This window comes from Lolium rigidum, chromosome 1, assembly GCF_022539505.1.
Source record: "Lolium rigidum isolate FL_2022 chromosome 1, APGP_CSIRO_Lrig_0.1, whole genome shotgun sequence".
Lineage (NCBI taxonomy): Eukaryota > Viridiplantae > Streptophyta > Magnoliopsida > Poales > Poaceae > Lolium > Lolium rigidum.
This window is the reverse complement of record NC_061508.1, coordinates 352445195-352458689: the sequence shown is the minus strand read 5'-3', so window position 1 is coordinate 352458689 and position 13495 is coordinate 352445195. Positions and strand designations below refer to the sequence as shown.

Sequence of the window (13495 nt, the reverse complement as noted above, 5' to 3'; positions counted from 1 at the left end):
GTGAATGAGAATCAACATGTGGTTAGATGGTTAGGATGGCAGTGGTACCCTCAGCCCACCAGCGTTTAAATTCCAGACTTAACACTTTGATGTCTCATTAAAATGCGGAATATTATTCAGTGGAAGGCGACGTTCCTGTCGATAGTGAGACATTCATGGTGATTTCGTCAATTTCAAGACCAGCCGAATTAGTTTCTTGGATCCAGTCTCTCGAAGGTGTTCATAGGGATAAGGTGTGCGTCCATAGCGGTGAGTATATGTACGTATATGTGAGCGTCTACGTCTGTACTGTGTTTCGCAAAAAAAAAATAGTAATGTGAATTATATTTCAGTTGATGTATTGTAAAGTACTCCACACATATTCTACCAGAAGATTCGGGCTTATCGGTACAGGTTGATCGTTTAGCACATGGATCGAATCACTAACTTGCCGCGTCCATCGTCGACATTTTGGCTAGCTTATAAGTACATATACCCCTTGCCATCAACTTAACCACACTTAGCACATTACCGATTAGCGATAACTAGTTTGCACATAACCTTGGCATCCTTAGTTAGCTGGCTAGCTCGATCCCTAGCTCGGTAGACAAGGGGCCATGAAGCATATTGTACTTCTCGGCCTTGTGGTGGTGCTGGCCGTCGGCGCTAGCACGGCGCGGCTGGGCAAGCCGGTGGTGCCGGCGGTGTTCGTGCTGGGTGGCTCGACCCTGGACGTGGGGAACAACAACCACCTGTCGGGGAAGGATGTGCCCAGGGCCAACGTGCCCTTCTATGGCGTCGACTTCCCCGGCGGCCCCATGCCCACCGGACGGTTTAGCAATGGCTACAACCTCGCTGACTTTATCGGTATGTATGATGTTTTTTTATTTATTTAAAAAGAGCTACCTCTTCCATTATATACGGTATAACGGAAATACAAAATCTGTTCGGACAACAGACACACAACATGGAGGAGACGAGGAAAGGTACCGCCTTTACATCATGAGGAAACCCGCTGACAGATACTCGGCACCGAGTATCCACTGCGGGGCAAAAACCTGATGACACTCAAGCACACTAGAAGTTCACAAAACACACAAACCAAAACCAACAGGTTTAAACATAACGCGATGAAACAACAAGTTGACGAGGTGATCATGTCCCTTCAATCATCAAGTTTGCCATCCAAGCAGGCTCCCCTTGCATGCTTCTTGCCATCATCGTTGCTTTGTTCATCAGCTTTGGAGCCCAAGCTTTATCTTTTCAAAATCTTCATCACGGTACAGACCTGCCCAATAGTTTAGAAAAGAGAAAATCGTGAAGATCGCTATCACAGGAAACTTCAAAACGTATTTATCAAAGGTTATCTTATTTCTCATATTTCAGATTGACCAACATATAGAAACAGCCAAAAGATTATAAAATTTCTTATGCCCAGATAGGTAAGCATAGCCAAACTCTGTCAAAGACTCGTGGGGCATGTACTTGACCCCAAACAAGCACCTAACTCTGCCGACAACTTTTGCAACAACACAGTTTAAGAAGAGGCGATTAACGTTGTCCACAATTACAAAAGGAGCATAAGGGAATTCCAACCCATTTTCTTTTCTCATATTATCGCTAGTCAGCCCAACATCCTGAGAGACTGGTCACAGCAAGATCGATCTTAATCTTCGAAGGCATTTTAGGTTTTCAGATCCATTTATTATGAGCATCAGCAATATTTTCTCAAGAGATTGATAAGTAGAAAGAGTAGTAAAACATTTATTTTTGGTTAGGGCATCTATCCGAGTGATGCACAAACGACGAAAATCTCTCTTTTGTCTACCTCTATCTCGATGAGAGGAAACAAAAGCTCTTTTTACCTATTGGGTAATCATTCGATTAGAGCCCCTCTAAAGTTTGAGGCAAATGAACGCATTTTTGTTCGTCGTCTCCGGGCTATATATCCTCGCGGAACCAGCGGCCCAACACAAACGGATATTTTGTGTCCGTTTGGGTTTGGGTCAGGGGGGACAGAAAAATAAAAATCCGCAACTCAGCCGGACGACTCAAAATGACCGGCATGTCCGCTTGGACGCATTCCAGGTTAAATTTGGGTTAGATTTGTGTCTAGGCGGACACTATCCACTTGTCTCTATGTCCATCACATGCCCCGTTTGGCCCATGTACCAGCCACACAAAAGCATGTACCCTCTCTCTCGTCCCCAAATTAATGCATGGCCCATACCGCTCTGGTCAGAAAAAGAGTAGTACCACTGGGGCAGGTTGGACGCAAACGGACAAACTGAGAAAAAAAAGCTAATGTATTTATCCATGGCCTGAGGCAAATAGATCAAAACAGACATAAATTATGTTCAAAATAATTCTGGCCGCTGGAGATTCCCTTAGAGACCATTGTGCCACATCAGGATCAACACTAATAGGAAGCACATAAATCCTGGCCTTAATAGTATTTGGTTGATGTAACAATTCATGGGCCAACGAAAAGTATCATCCTGAAAGAAATGTTGAAGTTATTGCTAACTACATACATAAAAGTATCATCCTGGGCCAACGAAATATCAAACAACCAAGGAAAATTGTCTGTAAAGCTATGTTATCTAACCAGGGATCCTCCAAAACAACCTTGCACTGATGAAAGTGTTATAAACTATATACAAAAGCCATGCGTTCATATTAATATTATGTTAACTTGATCCATGGATGCAGCCAAGCACTTGGGCTTTGAGAGGAGCCCTTTGGCCTACCTAGTGCTGAAATCACGCAACTACATCATCCCCAGCGCGCTGACGAGAGGAGTCAGCTACGCCTCGGCAGGAGCAGGGATCCTCGACTCCACTGTAAGTGCAGCTTATTCTTTTTTTGTTTCGGAGACCATCTCATAGCATGTTATAGATGTAGCTTCCATTCCGTCATTAGTGCAGCGTATGCTGGGTGCATCCGGCTGCTCACAATTACACATAAGACTTTTTTTTTCAGGCTACAAGATGGCAACATATTAGTAAAATTCAAAATGGATAGCATCTTGTTGCTTTTCATTTTTTGGTGGTTGATACACATCTCAAACTTAGTTAAATGATGATTGTAATAATTTAAACCTCCATCATTTGCAATAAATAAAACGGCTATGTGCATCTATTGATATAGAGGTTGGGCTTCGCTTCCTATTTCGAAAAGAAAATCATTAGGGCAGCATTGTATGTACAAAATTATTAAAAACAAATAATTCAAAACAAATACGTGAGGATAATTTGAGGAGATATCACATGATAAGGTTTTCATGATTTAACTAAGTATGTTTTAAACGGAACAAAGATGTTAAGATTAGTCGTAGTGGGAAGTAACATATAGTAGTAACATACATATGTTACTAATCTTAGTTATTACCTGCATAGTGGGTAGTCTCATAGATGTACTAACATAGATATCCATATTTACAAATTTCTAGAGCTATTTTTATCTTGGAATGTGTAATATGAAGGTAGAAAAACTAGTTACCACATCCATCTCTTTTCTCAATTTTTTTAACATGTTATGCTATCAAAATGTTTAGTTGATATTCCATGTAGCTGCATGTTACTATCTTAATTTGTTACCTCATTATGGCTAGTAAGATCAAAATGAATGTTTACACTATCAGTGTTGACCTCTTGGTATGACATCATTGGTTCATCACCTGTTGAGCCACCAGCTGTGAGTCGCCAAAGATTTTTAATCGAGTTGCACCACAAGCTTTCGCCATCTTCATCCCATGTATAAGTGCTTCATATTCTGCTTCGTTGTTAGATGCGTTTGGAAACGTCATCCGTAGTACGTATTTCAGTTTGTCGCCTTGAGGTGATACTAGTATTACGCCTGCTCCAGCCGCCTCTAGTCTCTTGGATCCGTCAAAGTTCATGGTCCAAGTTCTCGATAAATCTGGAGGTCCCGTGTTTTGCAGCTCCATCCACTCTGCGATGAAGTCTGGTAGGACCTGTGACTTTATTGCTTTTCTTTTTTCTTATGTGATGTCCCGAGGGGAAGTTCTATTCCCCAAAGGGAGACACGTCCCGTAGCTTCTGGATTGTTTAATATGTTGGATAAAGGCGCCTCGTTGACCACTATTATCGGATGCGCCGAAAAATAGTGTCACAGTTTTCTTGCAGTTGTAAACACTCCATATGCTAGCTTCTGGTACTGCGGGTACCGCTGTTTTGATGGTGATAAGACTTCGCTGACGAAGTATACTGGCCGTTGTACTCCATGTAGTTTTCCTTCTCTTCTCGTTCGACCAAAAGGACTGTACTGACCACCTGAGGCGTGGCTGCGATGTATAACAGGAGAGGCTCCTTCTCCTTAGGCGCCACCAAGATTGGTGGTGTCGAGATTGTGCGTTTAAGATCTTTGAAAGCTCTGTCTGCTTCTTCGTTCCACTGGAACTTCTCTCCTTGTTTGATCAAGGCGTAAAATGGCAACGCCTTTTCTCCTAGCCTGGCGACGAATCTGTTCAAAGCTGCGACTCGCCCAGTCAGCTGTTGTATTTCCTTCAACTTTGTTGGCTTCCTCATTGTTACGATGGCTTGGATTTTCTCTGGATTGGCTTCGATTCCTCTTGCTGAAACTAGGAACCCGAGAAGTTCTCCCGCAGGGACGCCAAAGGAGCACTTTGTCGGGTTCAACTTGAGGCAGAACTTATCAAGGTTGTCGAAAGTTTCCTTCAGATCCTCGATCAAAGTTGACCCTTTGTTTGTTGTTATGACGACATCATCGATATATACTTGTACGTTTTTGCCAATCTGTGTTGCAAGACACTTCTGCATCATCCGCTGGTATGTTGCTCCCGCGTTTTTCAAACCAAAAGACATTATTCTGTAGCAGAACACGCCATAAGGTGTTATAAAAGCTGTTTTGACCTCGTCATCTTCTTTTAGTCTGATCTGGTTATAACCAGAATATGCGTCCAGAAAGGAAAGACGTTCACATCCCGCTGTTGAGTCGATAATTTGATCGATCCTCGGGAGGGGAAAGTGATCCTTTGGGCAATGTTTATTGAGACACGTGAAGTCGACGCACATGCGAAGGACTTTCGTGTTTTTCTTCGACGCCAGTACTGGGTTAGCTACCCATGTGGCCTCTGTATGCAGTTCTTTGATAAAGCCAGCCTCTCTGAGTCGATTAATTTCTGACAGCATAGCCTTGCGGTTTGGTTCCGAAAAATGGCGCAAAGGTTGTTTAATTGGTCTCGCTACTGGATCCAAATTAAGGTGGTGCTCGGCAAGTTCCCTGGGTACTCCTGGCATGTCAGCTGGACACCATGCGAAGATTTTCCAGTGCTCACGGAGGAACTCGACAAGCGCGCTTTCCTATGCGAGGTCCATGTTATTTGCAATGGATGTTGTTTTCTTGGGATATGTCGGGTGAATCTGTACCTCCTTAGAGTTTTTGGTAGTGTCAAAGGTTGGTTCCTTGAGTGGCCTCCCTACATCTGGCAACACATCATAGTCAGTTGTTAACCTTGATTCCATATACTCTGCTTGCATCCCGAAAGTTTCTGATAGTCGATGAAAATCCTTGTCGCACTTATCAGCTAGCGCAAAACTGCCTTTGACTGTAATTGGTCCTTTGGGTCCAGGGAGCCTCCATAACAAGTATGTGTAGTGTGGTACCGCCATGAACCTGGCATAAGCTGGTCGTCCCAACAAAGCGTGATACTGCGACGGGAAATCCACAACTTCAAATTCTAGCCTTTCTATTCTGTAATTCTCTCGGGTTTCAAACTGAACATCGAGATTGATCTTCCCCAGCGATATGTTCATTTTCCTCAATGTATCTGCGTACATAAGGTTTAAGCTGCTGCCTCCATCTATAAACACCCGTGAAACGTCAAATCCTGCGATCACTGCTGGTAAAATCAGTGCTGATTGCCCTGGTCGAGGAACTTACTGCGGGTGGTCCGCTATGGTAAAGCCAATATCTTGTCCCGACCAATTCAGGTACTCAATTGTTGGTGGAGGCATCTTCTCTGCCATGAACACTTGTCGCGAGATTACTTTCTGAGCTCTGTTGGACGGCCTGGCTTTCTGAATCATCGAAACCGCGCCATTGGTATCGATATAAGGAGGTGGGTTTGGAGCCGCCGCTATTTGCAGATGTTGTCGATTTGCATCCGTAATCGCGGGAGGTGGTGGAAGGTGTATCTCACTCCTTGGCCCTTGAGGGTTTCGCTGTGCTTCCTGTGCGTTAGCGTGCCCTGCATATCTGTTCAACGTCTGGAAAGTTCGACAATCCTTCTGCAGATGTCCCGACTGTCTCTTTCCATTGTTGTCGAGATAAAAATGCATTTGACATGGTCCGTTCATCATATCCTCGGGAGATATATATGGTCTCTGGAACCTCGGACCAGTATTTTGTCTGTTGGGACGGGAGCCGTCCTTGTAGTCGCTACGCTGCTCACCACTTTTTTGATAATTATCTCGATTGTTTCCACTGCTATTTCCTCGAAACCCAGCCCATATTTGGCCAGGAGCATCATAGTCTGAAAACTGTCGAGGAAATCGTCGCCTATTTTGAAAGTTTCGGCTGCGGTCCTCCTCAGGCGACCTATGCCTTTTGTTGTGAACAACATCTTCTCCGTCTGCCCACCGATTCGCTATCTCCATCAATGCTGATATTGTTTTTGGGTTGGTTCTTCCCAAATCCTCGATAAAGTCTCTCGTTCGAATACCAGCTACAAACGCATCTATGCTCTCTCGTCAGATATGTTCTCTGCCGAGTTTTTGATTATGTTCCACCTCTGGATATACTTTCTCATTGATTCGTCGTACTTCGGCCTGCAAGCCCTCAGCTCCTCCAATGATGCTGGTTTCTTGCACGTGGATCGGAAATTTTTCACGAATATATCCTCCAAGCTTTCCCAGCTGTCGATAGATCCCTCAGGCAGCTTCTTTATCCACGATCGTGCGGCTCCACTCAGGTGTACTTGGATGCTCTGCATGGCTCTGGTTCCACCTATCAGCTTCACCGTCTCGAGATAATCAACTAGTCAGTCCTCAGGATCTTGTAAGCCATCGAATTTTTTGAAATTATCGGGCAGCTTAAATCCTGACGGGACCCGAGTTTTTCGGACTCGTCTCGTAAAGCACGGGAGTCCACACATATCTTCTTCATCAACTTCTGGTGAATGCCGACGTTCCCTTCTGTCCTGTCGCGCTCTATCCACCCTTGCCTGAGTCGCTGCATCTCTTGCCCCACTCGCTCTCGCGGGATCCTGCACTGCTGCAGTAGGTCGTGGACTATTTTGCCTTGCAGATCCTTCGGGAGGTGTGGTTGCGAATGTTGTTCCCATGGCTCCAACTCCTGCCATGGCCATGTTATACAACGCCTCTCTTGGATCTCCGGGAGGTGGCCTGGATGCAAGTATGAAAGCTTGTGTCGCCATGTATCCAGCTTCTGGTGTTTTGGGAATGATATTCCCCCTTGTGTCGATGGACATAAAGGACATGTCTAGGTTTTGAACTATATTCTTCCTGCCAGCCTCAGGTATGTTTTGCAGCCGAGATCTTGCTCTGTTTCGAGCTGCTCTGTGACTATCTCCCGAAGTACCTGATTTTCGACTCAACTCCGCCCTTCGCCTGCTTGACGCGGAAGCCGCGGCTTGCCTTCTATCTAGCTCAATTTTCTGTTTTTCGAGCTCCCGTCTAGTACGGGCAAGTCTATATTGGTATGCTTGTAACTCTTCAGGTGTCGCCGTTACGGTCATTGGCTCTGTGCCATCAATAGCTCTTGCAACTCTATCCCATACTGCCTGCGGAAATTGCACCATCTCTCGTGTTCCAGGTCCAATATATTTGGTCCCCAAACCTCGCGTAAGATCCGCGGGATCAACGTACGGGTTTCCCGCGTTATCGAAGTTCTCTGATGTCTCTTCCTGTGGACGACTTGTATCTCCAATTGCATAGATTTGATGATATTTTGAACTTTGATATTTGTCGGGATTGGTGACACCGTCATATAGATCGGTGAAGACCTCTCCAACAGCTATGGATTTGTCGATGAAGTTGAAGCTGTCGATGCTGTCCGAGTCACTGCTTATATCAGAGTCCGCAGACGACTCGAAGGACATGTCGCCGAAGATTTTGGCGAGCTTTTCGCTTGCCATTGTGTTGATGAAGCGTGACGGCGAAATCTCTTCATCGCCTGATTCGATTGATGATGCCGAGTCCCAAAAATCGAAATCGACCTCCAGCAGTCCCGACGAAGTCGGAAACTCGAGACGATACGATCCTTCTTTCTCTACGCGGAAGTGAAACTTTCCAAACATCATCTTCATGGGCTCCTCCAGATACGCATATGCATCCAAACGGGAGGGCGGGTGAGGAACAAAATCGACTAGATCAATTTTGATCCGTTTACCTCTATCCATCGCGTTGCTTCCTACCGAAGAAGTCGACGATCTTGAACGTGCCATCGAGATCAGCTCCTTGTCGCCTCTAATTCCCACAGACGGCGCCAATTGACAAGGGATTAACTTGTCAATGCCTACGGATTGTAGACTAGGGTTTAGTTGGAAGTAGAGGGCAAGTAGATCTCGAGGGTTTCAGCCGGAAAAGTACTCGACTGCTTATGAAAACTAGGGTTGCGCTAACAATGATTCGATCCTCTCTTTATCCCTCGACTCCCCTTTATATAGGAGGTGAAGTCGAGGGTTTCGTATTACACAAGTTTACAGATTCCGGGAGACTCTCTGAGTCCAACCCGTAAAGTTACAAATCTCTACTTTCCTAATACAACTCTATCTTTCCTTAACAACTAGCTGGGCTTCTGAACTTCATATTCTTCGACCTGTGGGCCTTCAGTAAACCCCGGGTACCATCTTCGGCAGGCCCATTGGGGATGCCTATGTCAACGGGCGAAAGTTGTTTGTGGGTACATAGGTAAATCATCACAAGGGAATAACGAGCATGCATTCCATACGAGAGTAAGAGAGTAAAGTGATCGGTCTAATTAGGTCTAGTGTGATATCCTGACCTGAGGCTTAATATTATTGGTAAAATACTCATACCAACAATTTTAATTTATTTTCTGAAAGCTCATCTTTAAAAAACTTCAACGTTAAGCGTGTTTGGCTTGAAGTGATTTGAGAATGGGTGACTGACCAAGAAGTTGATCCCGGTTACTCACTAGTGAGAATAAACTGCATATGAAAGACTGTGGCGCTAGTCCAGAGATCGTATAGAGTTGTCAGTGGTAAGTGGTAACAGGCCCGGCCTAGGGGTTGTTGAGGTATTATATTTGGTATTATAGACAACCTTTGCGGTAACACGGGTGTGTGCAAGTAGGGGCTCGGGCAAGCGTAACATGGCCAGTGCATCCCGCTTGGCACACAAACATGCATGTGTGCCGGTACTAGACGCATGGACACATGCCAAGAAGGGGCGTTCCTAGCCTAGGGTTGATCGGCGATGACGTCAAACTTCAAAGGGGGTTGAGTTTGATATCCTGGCCGAGGACTTAATAGAATTGATACAATGCTCGTAGCAACAAGTTGCAACTTTTTTTTCGGATACTCATCTCCAAAGAACTCCAAGATTGAGCATGTTGCACAAGTAAGGAAAAAATGGGCAGGAAAGATATGTATTAATATGTGAGACTAGTTTAGAGGTTGTAGAGAGCTGTTAGTTGTAACATGCCTGACCCAAAGATGGTCGGGGTGTTACATCTAGTTAACGTTAGACAATCGTATCGATGCGATCACCCAGATTGTATCTTGATTTGGGAAGTCATATGTATATTCCTGGTGAGACTTTGCACCCTTTGTCTCTGATTCACCGTTCTATTCTATTGCGTACACGTTGTTTAAACTGAAGGCATATATATTAGCCTTTAAATTAATAATGAAGTCACAACGATGGAAAGATACATTGATGCTGGCTTTGTTGAAAAAACATCTTAAACATATGAATAAAATTGTCAAACCATTCCTAAAGAAAATATTGCGCATACATCTCCACGTCCTACCTGCTCAGGAAGTCGTTACAATAAAAATTGAATGTTTGCGTGACTTGTGCCAAATTGTTTTTTGCTTTTTGTGAGGTACTCCCTCCGTCTCAAAATGTAAGGCGTCTAAGCATCGGCCAAAGGTCAAACCTTACAAATTTTGGCCAAATATTTAGGAAAAATATTTACATCTACAATATCGAATTGACATATTAAGAAAATATACTTTACAGTGAATCTATTGATAATGATTTAGTATTGTAAATGTTCATATTTTTGTGTATAAACTTGGTCAAACTTTAAAAACGTTGACTTTTAACTAATCCTTAGGTGACTTGCATTTTGGGACGGAGGGAGTAGTTTTTATCTTTTCTACATAGGTCACAAAAAATGTCATTTTTTTGGAACACATGCCAAAACAACTCCTAGACTTTATAACATTTTGATATTTATTTTTTGAGTAAAAGGAGCGTATGCACGTTGGATCAAAAGTGCATTTCACGCTGTTCGACAGCTTACAACATAATGCACAACCTAGCCACACAAAAAATTAAGGAAAAAAAGCGCAGCTTAAACAAAACTTGTCCATGCTCGTCATAGCGAAACATATCAGCACTATCAGATCAGCCAATCGACTTGAGGGCAGCACAAGGTGATCAGCTTTAGGTGCGAAGAGAAACAAAGGAGCCTCCACCATCGCTAAAGAGGGACCTTTCCCTTTCACCCTGTATCGAAAGGTGCAAGACCGTAAGACGAAGAAGACATTCACCCTAGAATAAGGAACTATGTAGTCTAAGAGATGACAAGAAAGGCCAGAAGAGACCACCTTGTTGTGACAAGCACAATAAAAATAGCTTTAAAGCCCAAGGACAACCAAAATGAAAAGGGAAACCGGGAGCACCGGTTGAACGCGAATATGCGGAGAAGCTGAGCAGAGACGACATCGTTGGTAAGAGAAGAGAATTAGCGTGAGATGTTCCAGCTGCAATGGTGTTGTCATTTGGAAGGGGAACACCATCCACTCCCGATAAGAACGAGCAAAAGATACCCTAATAAAAGACAAAGGCAAAATTCCACGCCAACTTTCCCACCGCCACCAGCACCACGACCGCACCGCCGTCAAACACCTAACAACCATGACACCAACCCTAGTGCCCCTCCCCCAGTCGCCCTCAGGAGGACGACACAAGCACCATGATTTTTTGTGATACTTTTGTCCTACCTAGTGCATATGTACGCACTAACACAAGAGAAAATGCAAACACCGATGACTGATATGTAGGGATATAAACAACTGACAACGAAATGGACAATTCATCATTGAGGCAATCTAGGAACTTCTCCTTTCTCTTGGCGTCAGTGTTCACATCATGTGGCGCATAGGGTGCTAGAATGATAAACATTTTAAAGCAGTCAAATGCTTCATCTTTAGTTTGCGACACATAAACATAACAAAATCTAGTTGCATCATCAATAATTATCATGAAATATCTATTTATACCTTTTGTCAAGATACCATTTATCTTGTATAGATTAGAATATATATGTTCTATAGGTGCCAAGTTTCTATCCTCAACCGCATTATGCATGAGGATTCCCATGTTCTTTTGATTGCACACAACAATGACACTTAGAATATTTAACAATAGTAAAAATATAATTAAATTCATATTGGATAATTGAGATATTAAATCAAAATTATTGTAACATAAATAAGAGAGTGCCAACGACTGGCTTCATCATTAACACTGTCACATATATGGTTCAGCAACTTATTGCTAAAATATGAAAGGGAAAAGCGGAAGAAGCCTATACACTCACAGTGTTTACCAATAGATTGTCCATGCTTGGAAAGAACTACATTATTTGACTCTAACACAACCTTAAACCCAACTCTTCTGAGAAGAGAGTCCAATAACGAGATTCTTGTTTATAGTAGGGGCATGATGCATGTTCCTTAGCTGAACGAACTTTTTTGAAGTGAACTATCTACCGTGCTAACACCATGCAAAGACTGCTACCTTCAAGAACATGAAGCCAGACGAGGCTAAGCTAGGTTGTTTCACCCGTGGAGAGCTCTGTTCGATGCTCAATACAACAAACACGAGTGTGGCATGGCAAAATTGGCTCGAGGATCAATCCATGAAACACGAGTGTGGCATGGCACTGCACACATGTTATTACGAGGAAGCGGCGGTAGAGGAGGAAGAGCGCATGTACCACTCCTCTTCTTTCTCACTTAACAAGTCGTGAAACAACGTACATCACTTATAAGGTGGTCTAACTTCCTCTCAACTTTCCATGTGGTAGTAAACTTACCTCTCCACTTCTTGTCACTCATCTGCTGCCACCAATATGGGCTGCCATACATTTAGGCTGACTAATATTTAGGCTTTGAGATTTAATGAAATTCTGAAATATTATATGGGATAAAGGTATTGGATACATTATTTAAACATATTTCAAAACATTATTATTTTTCACATAGCAAGGTTACCCTCCTCTTACATATGACCTTTGGTATAGCTCAAGTTAACACTAACTAGATGACTTATAGATGACTTATTGCAGAACGCAGGAAATAACATCCCGCTATCAAAGCAGTTGCTCTACTTTGCGTCGACCAAGTCCAAGATGGAGGATGCTTGGGGCACCCACAAGGTCTCCACACTTCTCGCCAACTCGTTCTTCCTCCTCGGCATCGGCAACAATGATCTATTCCAGACCAGCCCTAAGACTGCAGCCGACGTCGCCACGATCTATGCCACCCTCGTCTCCAACTACTCCGCGGCCATTGCAGATCTGTACGGAATGGGCGCGAGGAAGTTCGGGATCATCAATGTGGGTCCGATAGGGTGCTTGCCACGGGTGCGCGTGCTAAACAAGACTGGGGCCTGCAACGAAGCTCTTAACCGTTATGCTGCTGGATTCGCTGCCATTGTGAAGTTGGCTCTTGCCAACCTTGCTTCGAAGCTCCCCAACTTTTCCTACTCCCTCGCCGATTCCTTTGCCGTCTTCAACCTGCAAACACTCGGTAAATGTTTCTAAAGACTAGAATTCGGTGTTTTAGCATTTTGGATTGGAGCCAAATCCGTGATTATTTTCCAGAATTTTTTTATTTATTTGGCTCTCGTTTTGAAATTTTTTGTGTATAACATGTGCTAATTGGGCTATGATTTTTCTTAATTTTTAAGGGTTTGTGAATTTGGACAGCGCGTGCTGCGGAACAGGGAGAATGGGTGCGGAGGGCGGAGAACTATGTATGAGAAACGACACGTTATGTGCTGACCGGGATGCCTATTTGTTTTGGGACTCTGTCCACTTCACCCAGCAGGCCGCCGAGCTGGGGGCCGTGGGATTATTTGATGGATCAACGCAGCTCACCGCGCCAATCAGCTTCAAGCAACTCGCATATAAGAGATATTGATTTATTTTCTACGAAGCAATACTATATGTTTAGTTCGTACAAGGGAAAAAAGAGACATTAGTAATTTTTTACATGGAAAAAATAAGTGATGATTGATCTACCGATTTATTG

At 43.7% G+C, this 13495-nt stretch overlaps 1 protein-coding gene across 1 annotated transcript; it reads left to right on the top strand.

Moving 5' to 3' along the window:
• Nucleotides 1-596: 596 nt before the first annotated feature.
• On the top strand, nt 597-13384 carry LOC124665252 (GDSL esterase/lipase At1g71691-like). Its single transcript, XM_047202676.1, has 4 exons — nt 597-846; nt 2692-2822; nt 12529-12991; nt 13152-13384. The coding sequence occupies exons 1-4, from the start codon at nt 597-599 to the stop codon at nt 13382-13384; spliced, it is 1077 nt and encodes a 358-aa protein (XP_047058632.1).
• The last annotated feature ends 111 nt before the right edge of the window (nt 13385-13495 follow it).

Excerpts from the sequence above, each read along its gene's own strand:
- LOC124665252 (XM_047202676.1), top strand. The coding sequence starts at position 597 with ATGAAGCATATTGTACTTCTCGGCCTTGTGGTGGTGCTGGCCGTCGGC. Across the intron at positions 847-2,691 it reads CAACCTCGCTGACTTTATCG|CCAAGCACTTGGGCTTTGAG; the intron begins GTATGTATGATG and ends CCATGGATGCAG. Across the intron at positions 2,823-12,528 it reads CAGGGATCCTCGACTCCACT|AACGCAGGAAATAACATCCC; the intron begins GTAAGTGCAGCT and ends GACTTATTGCAG.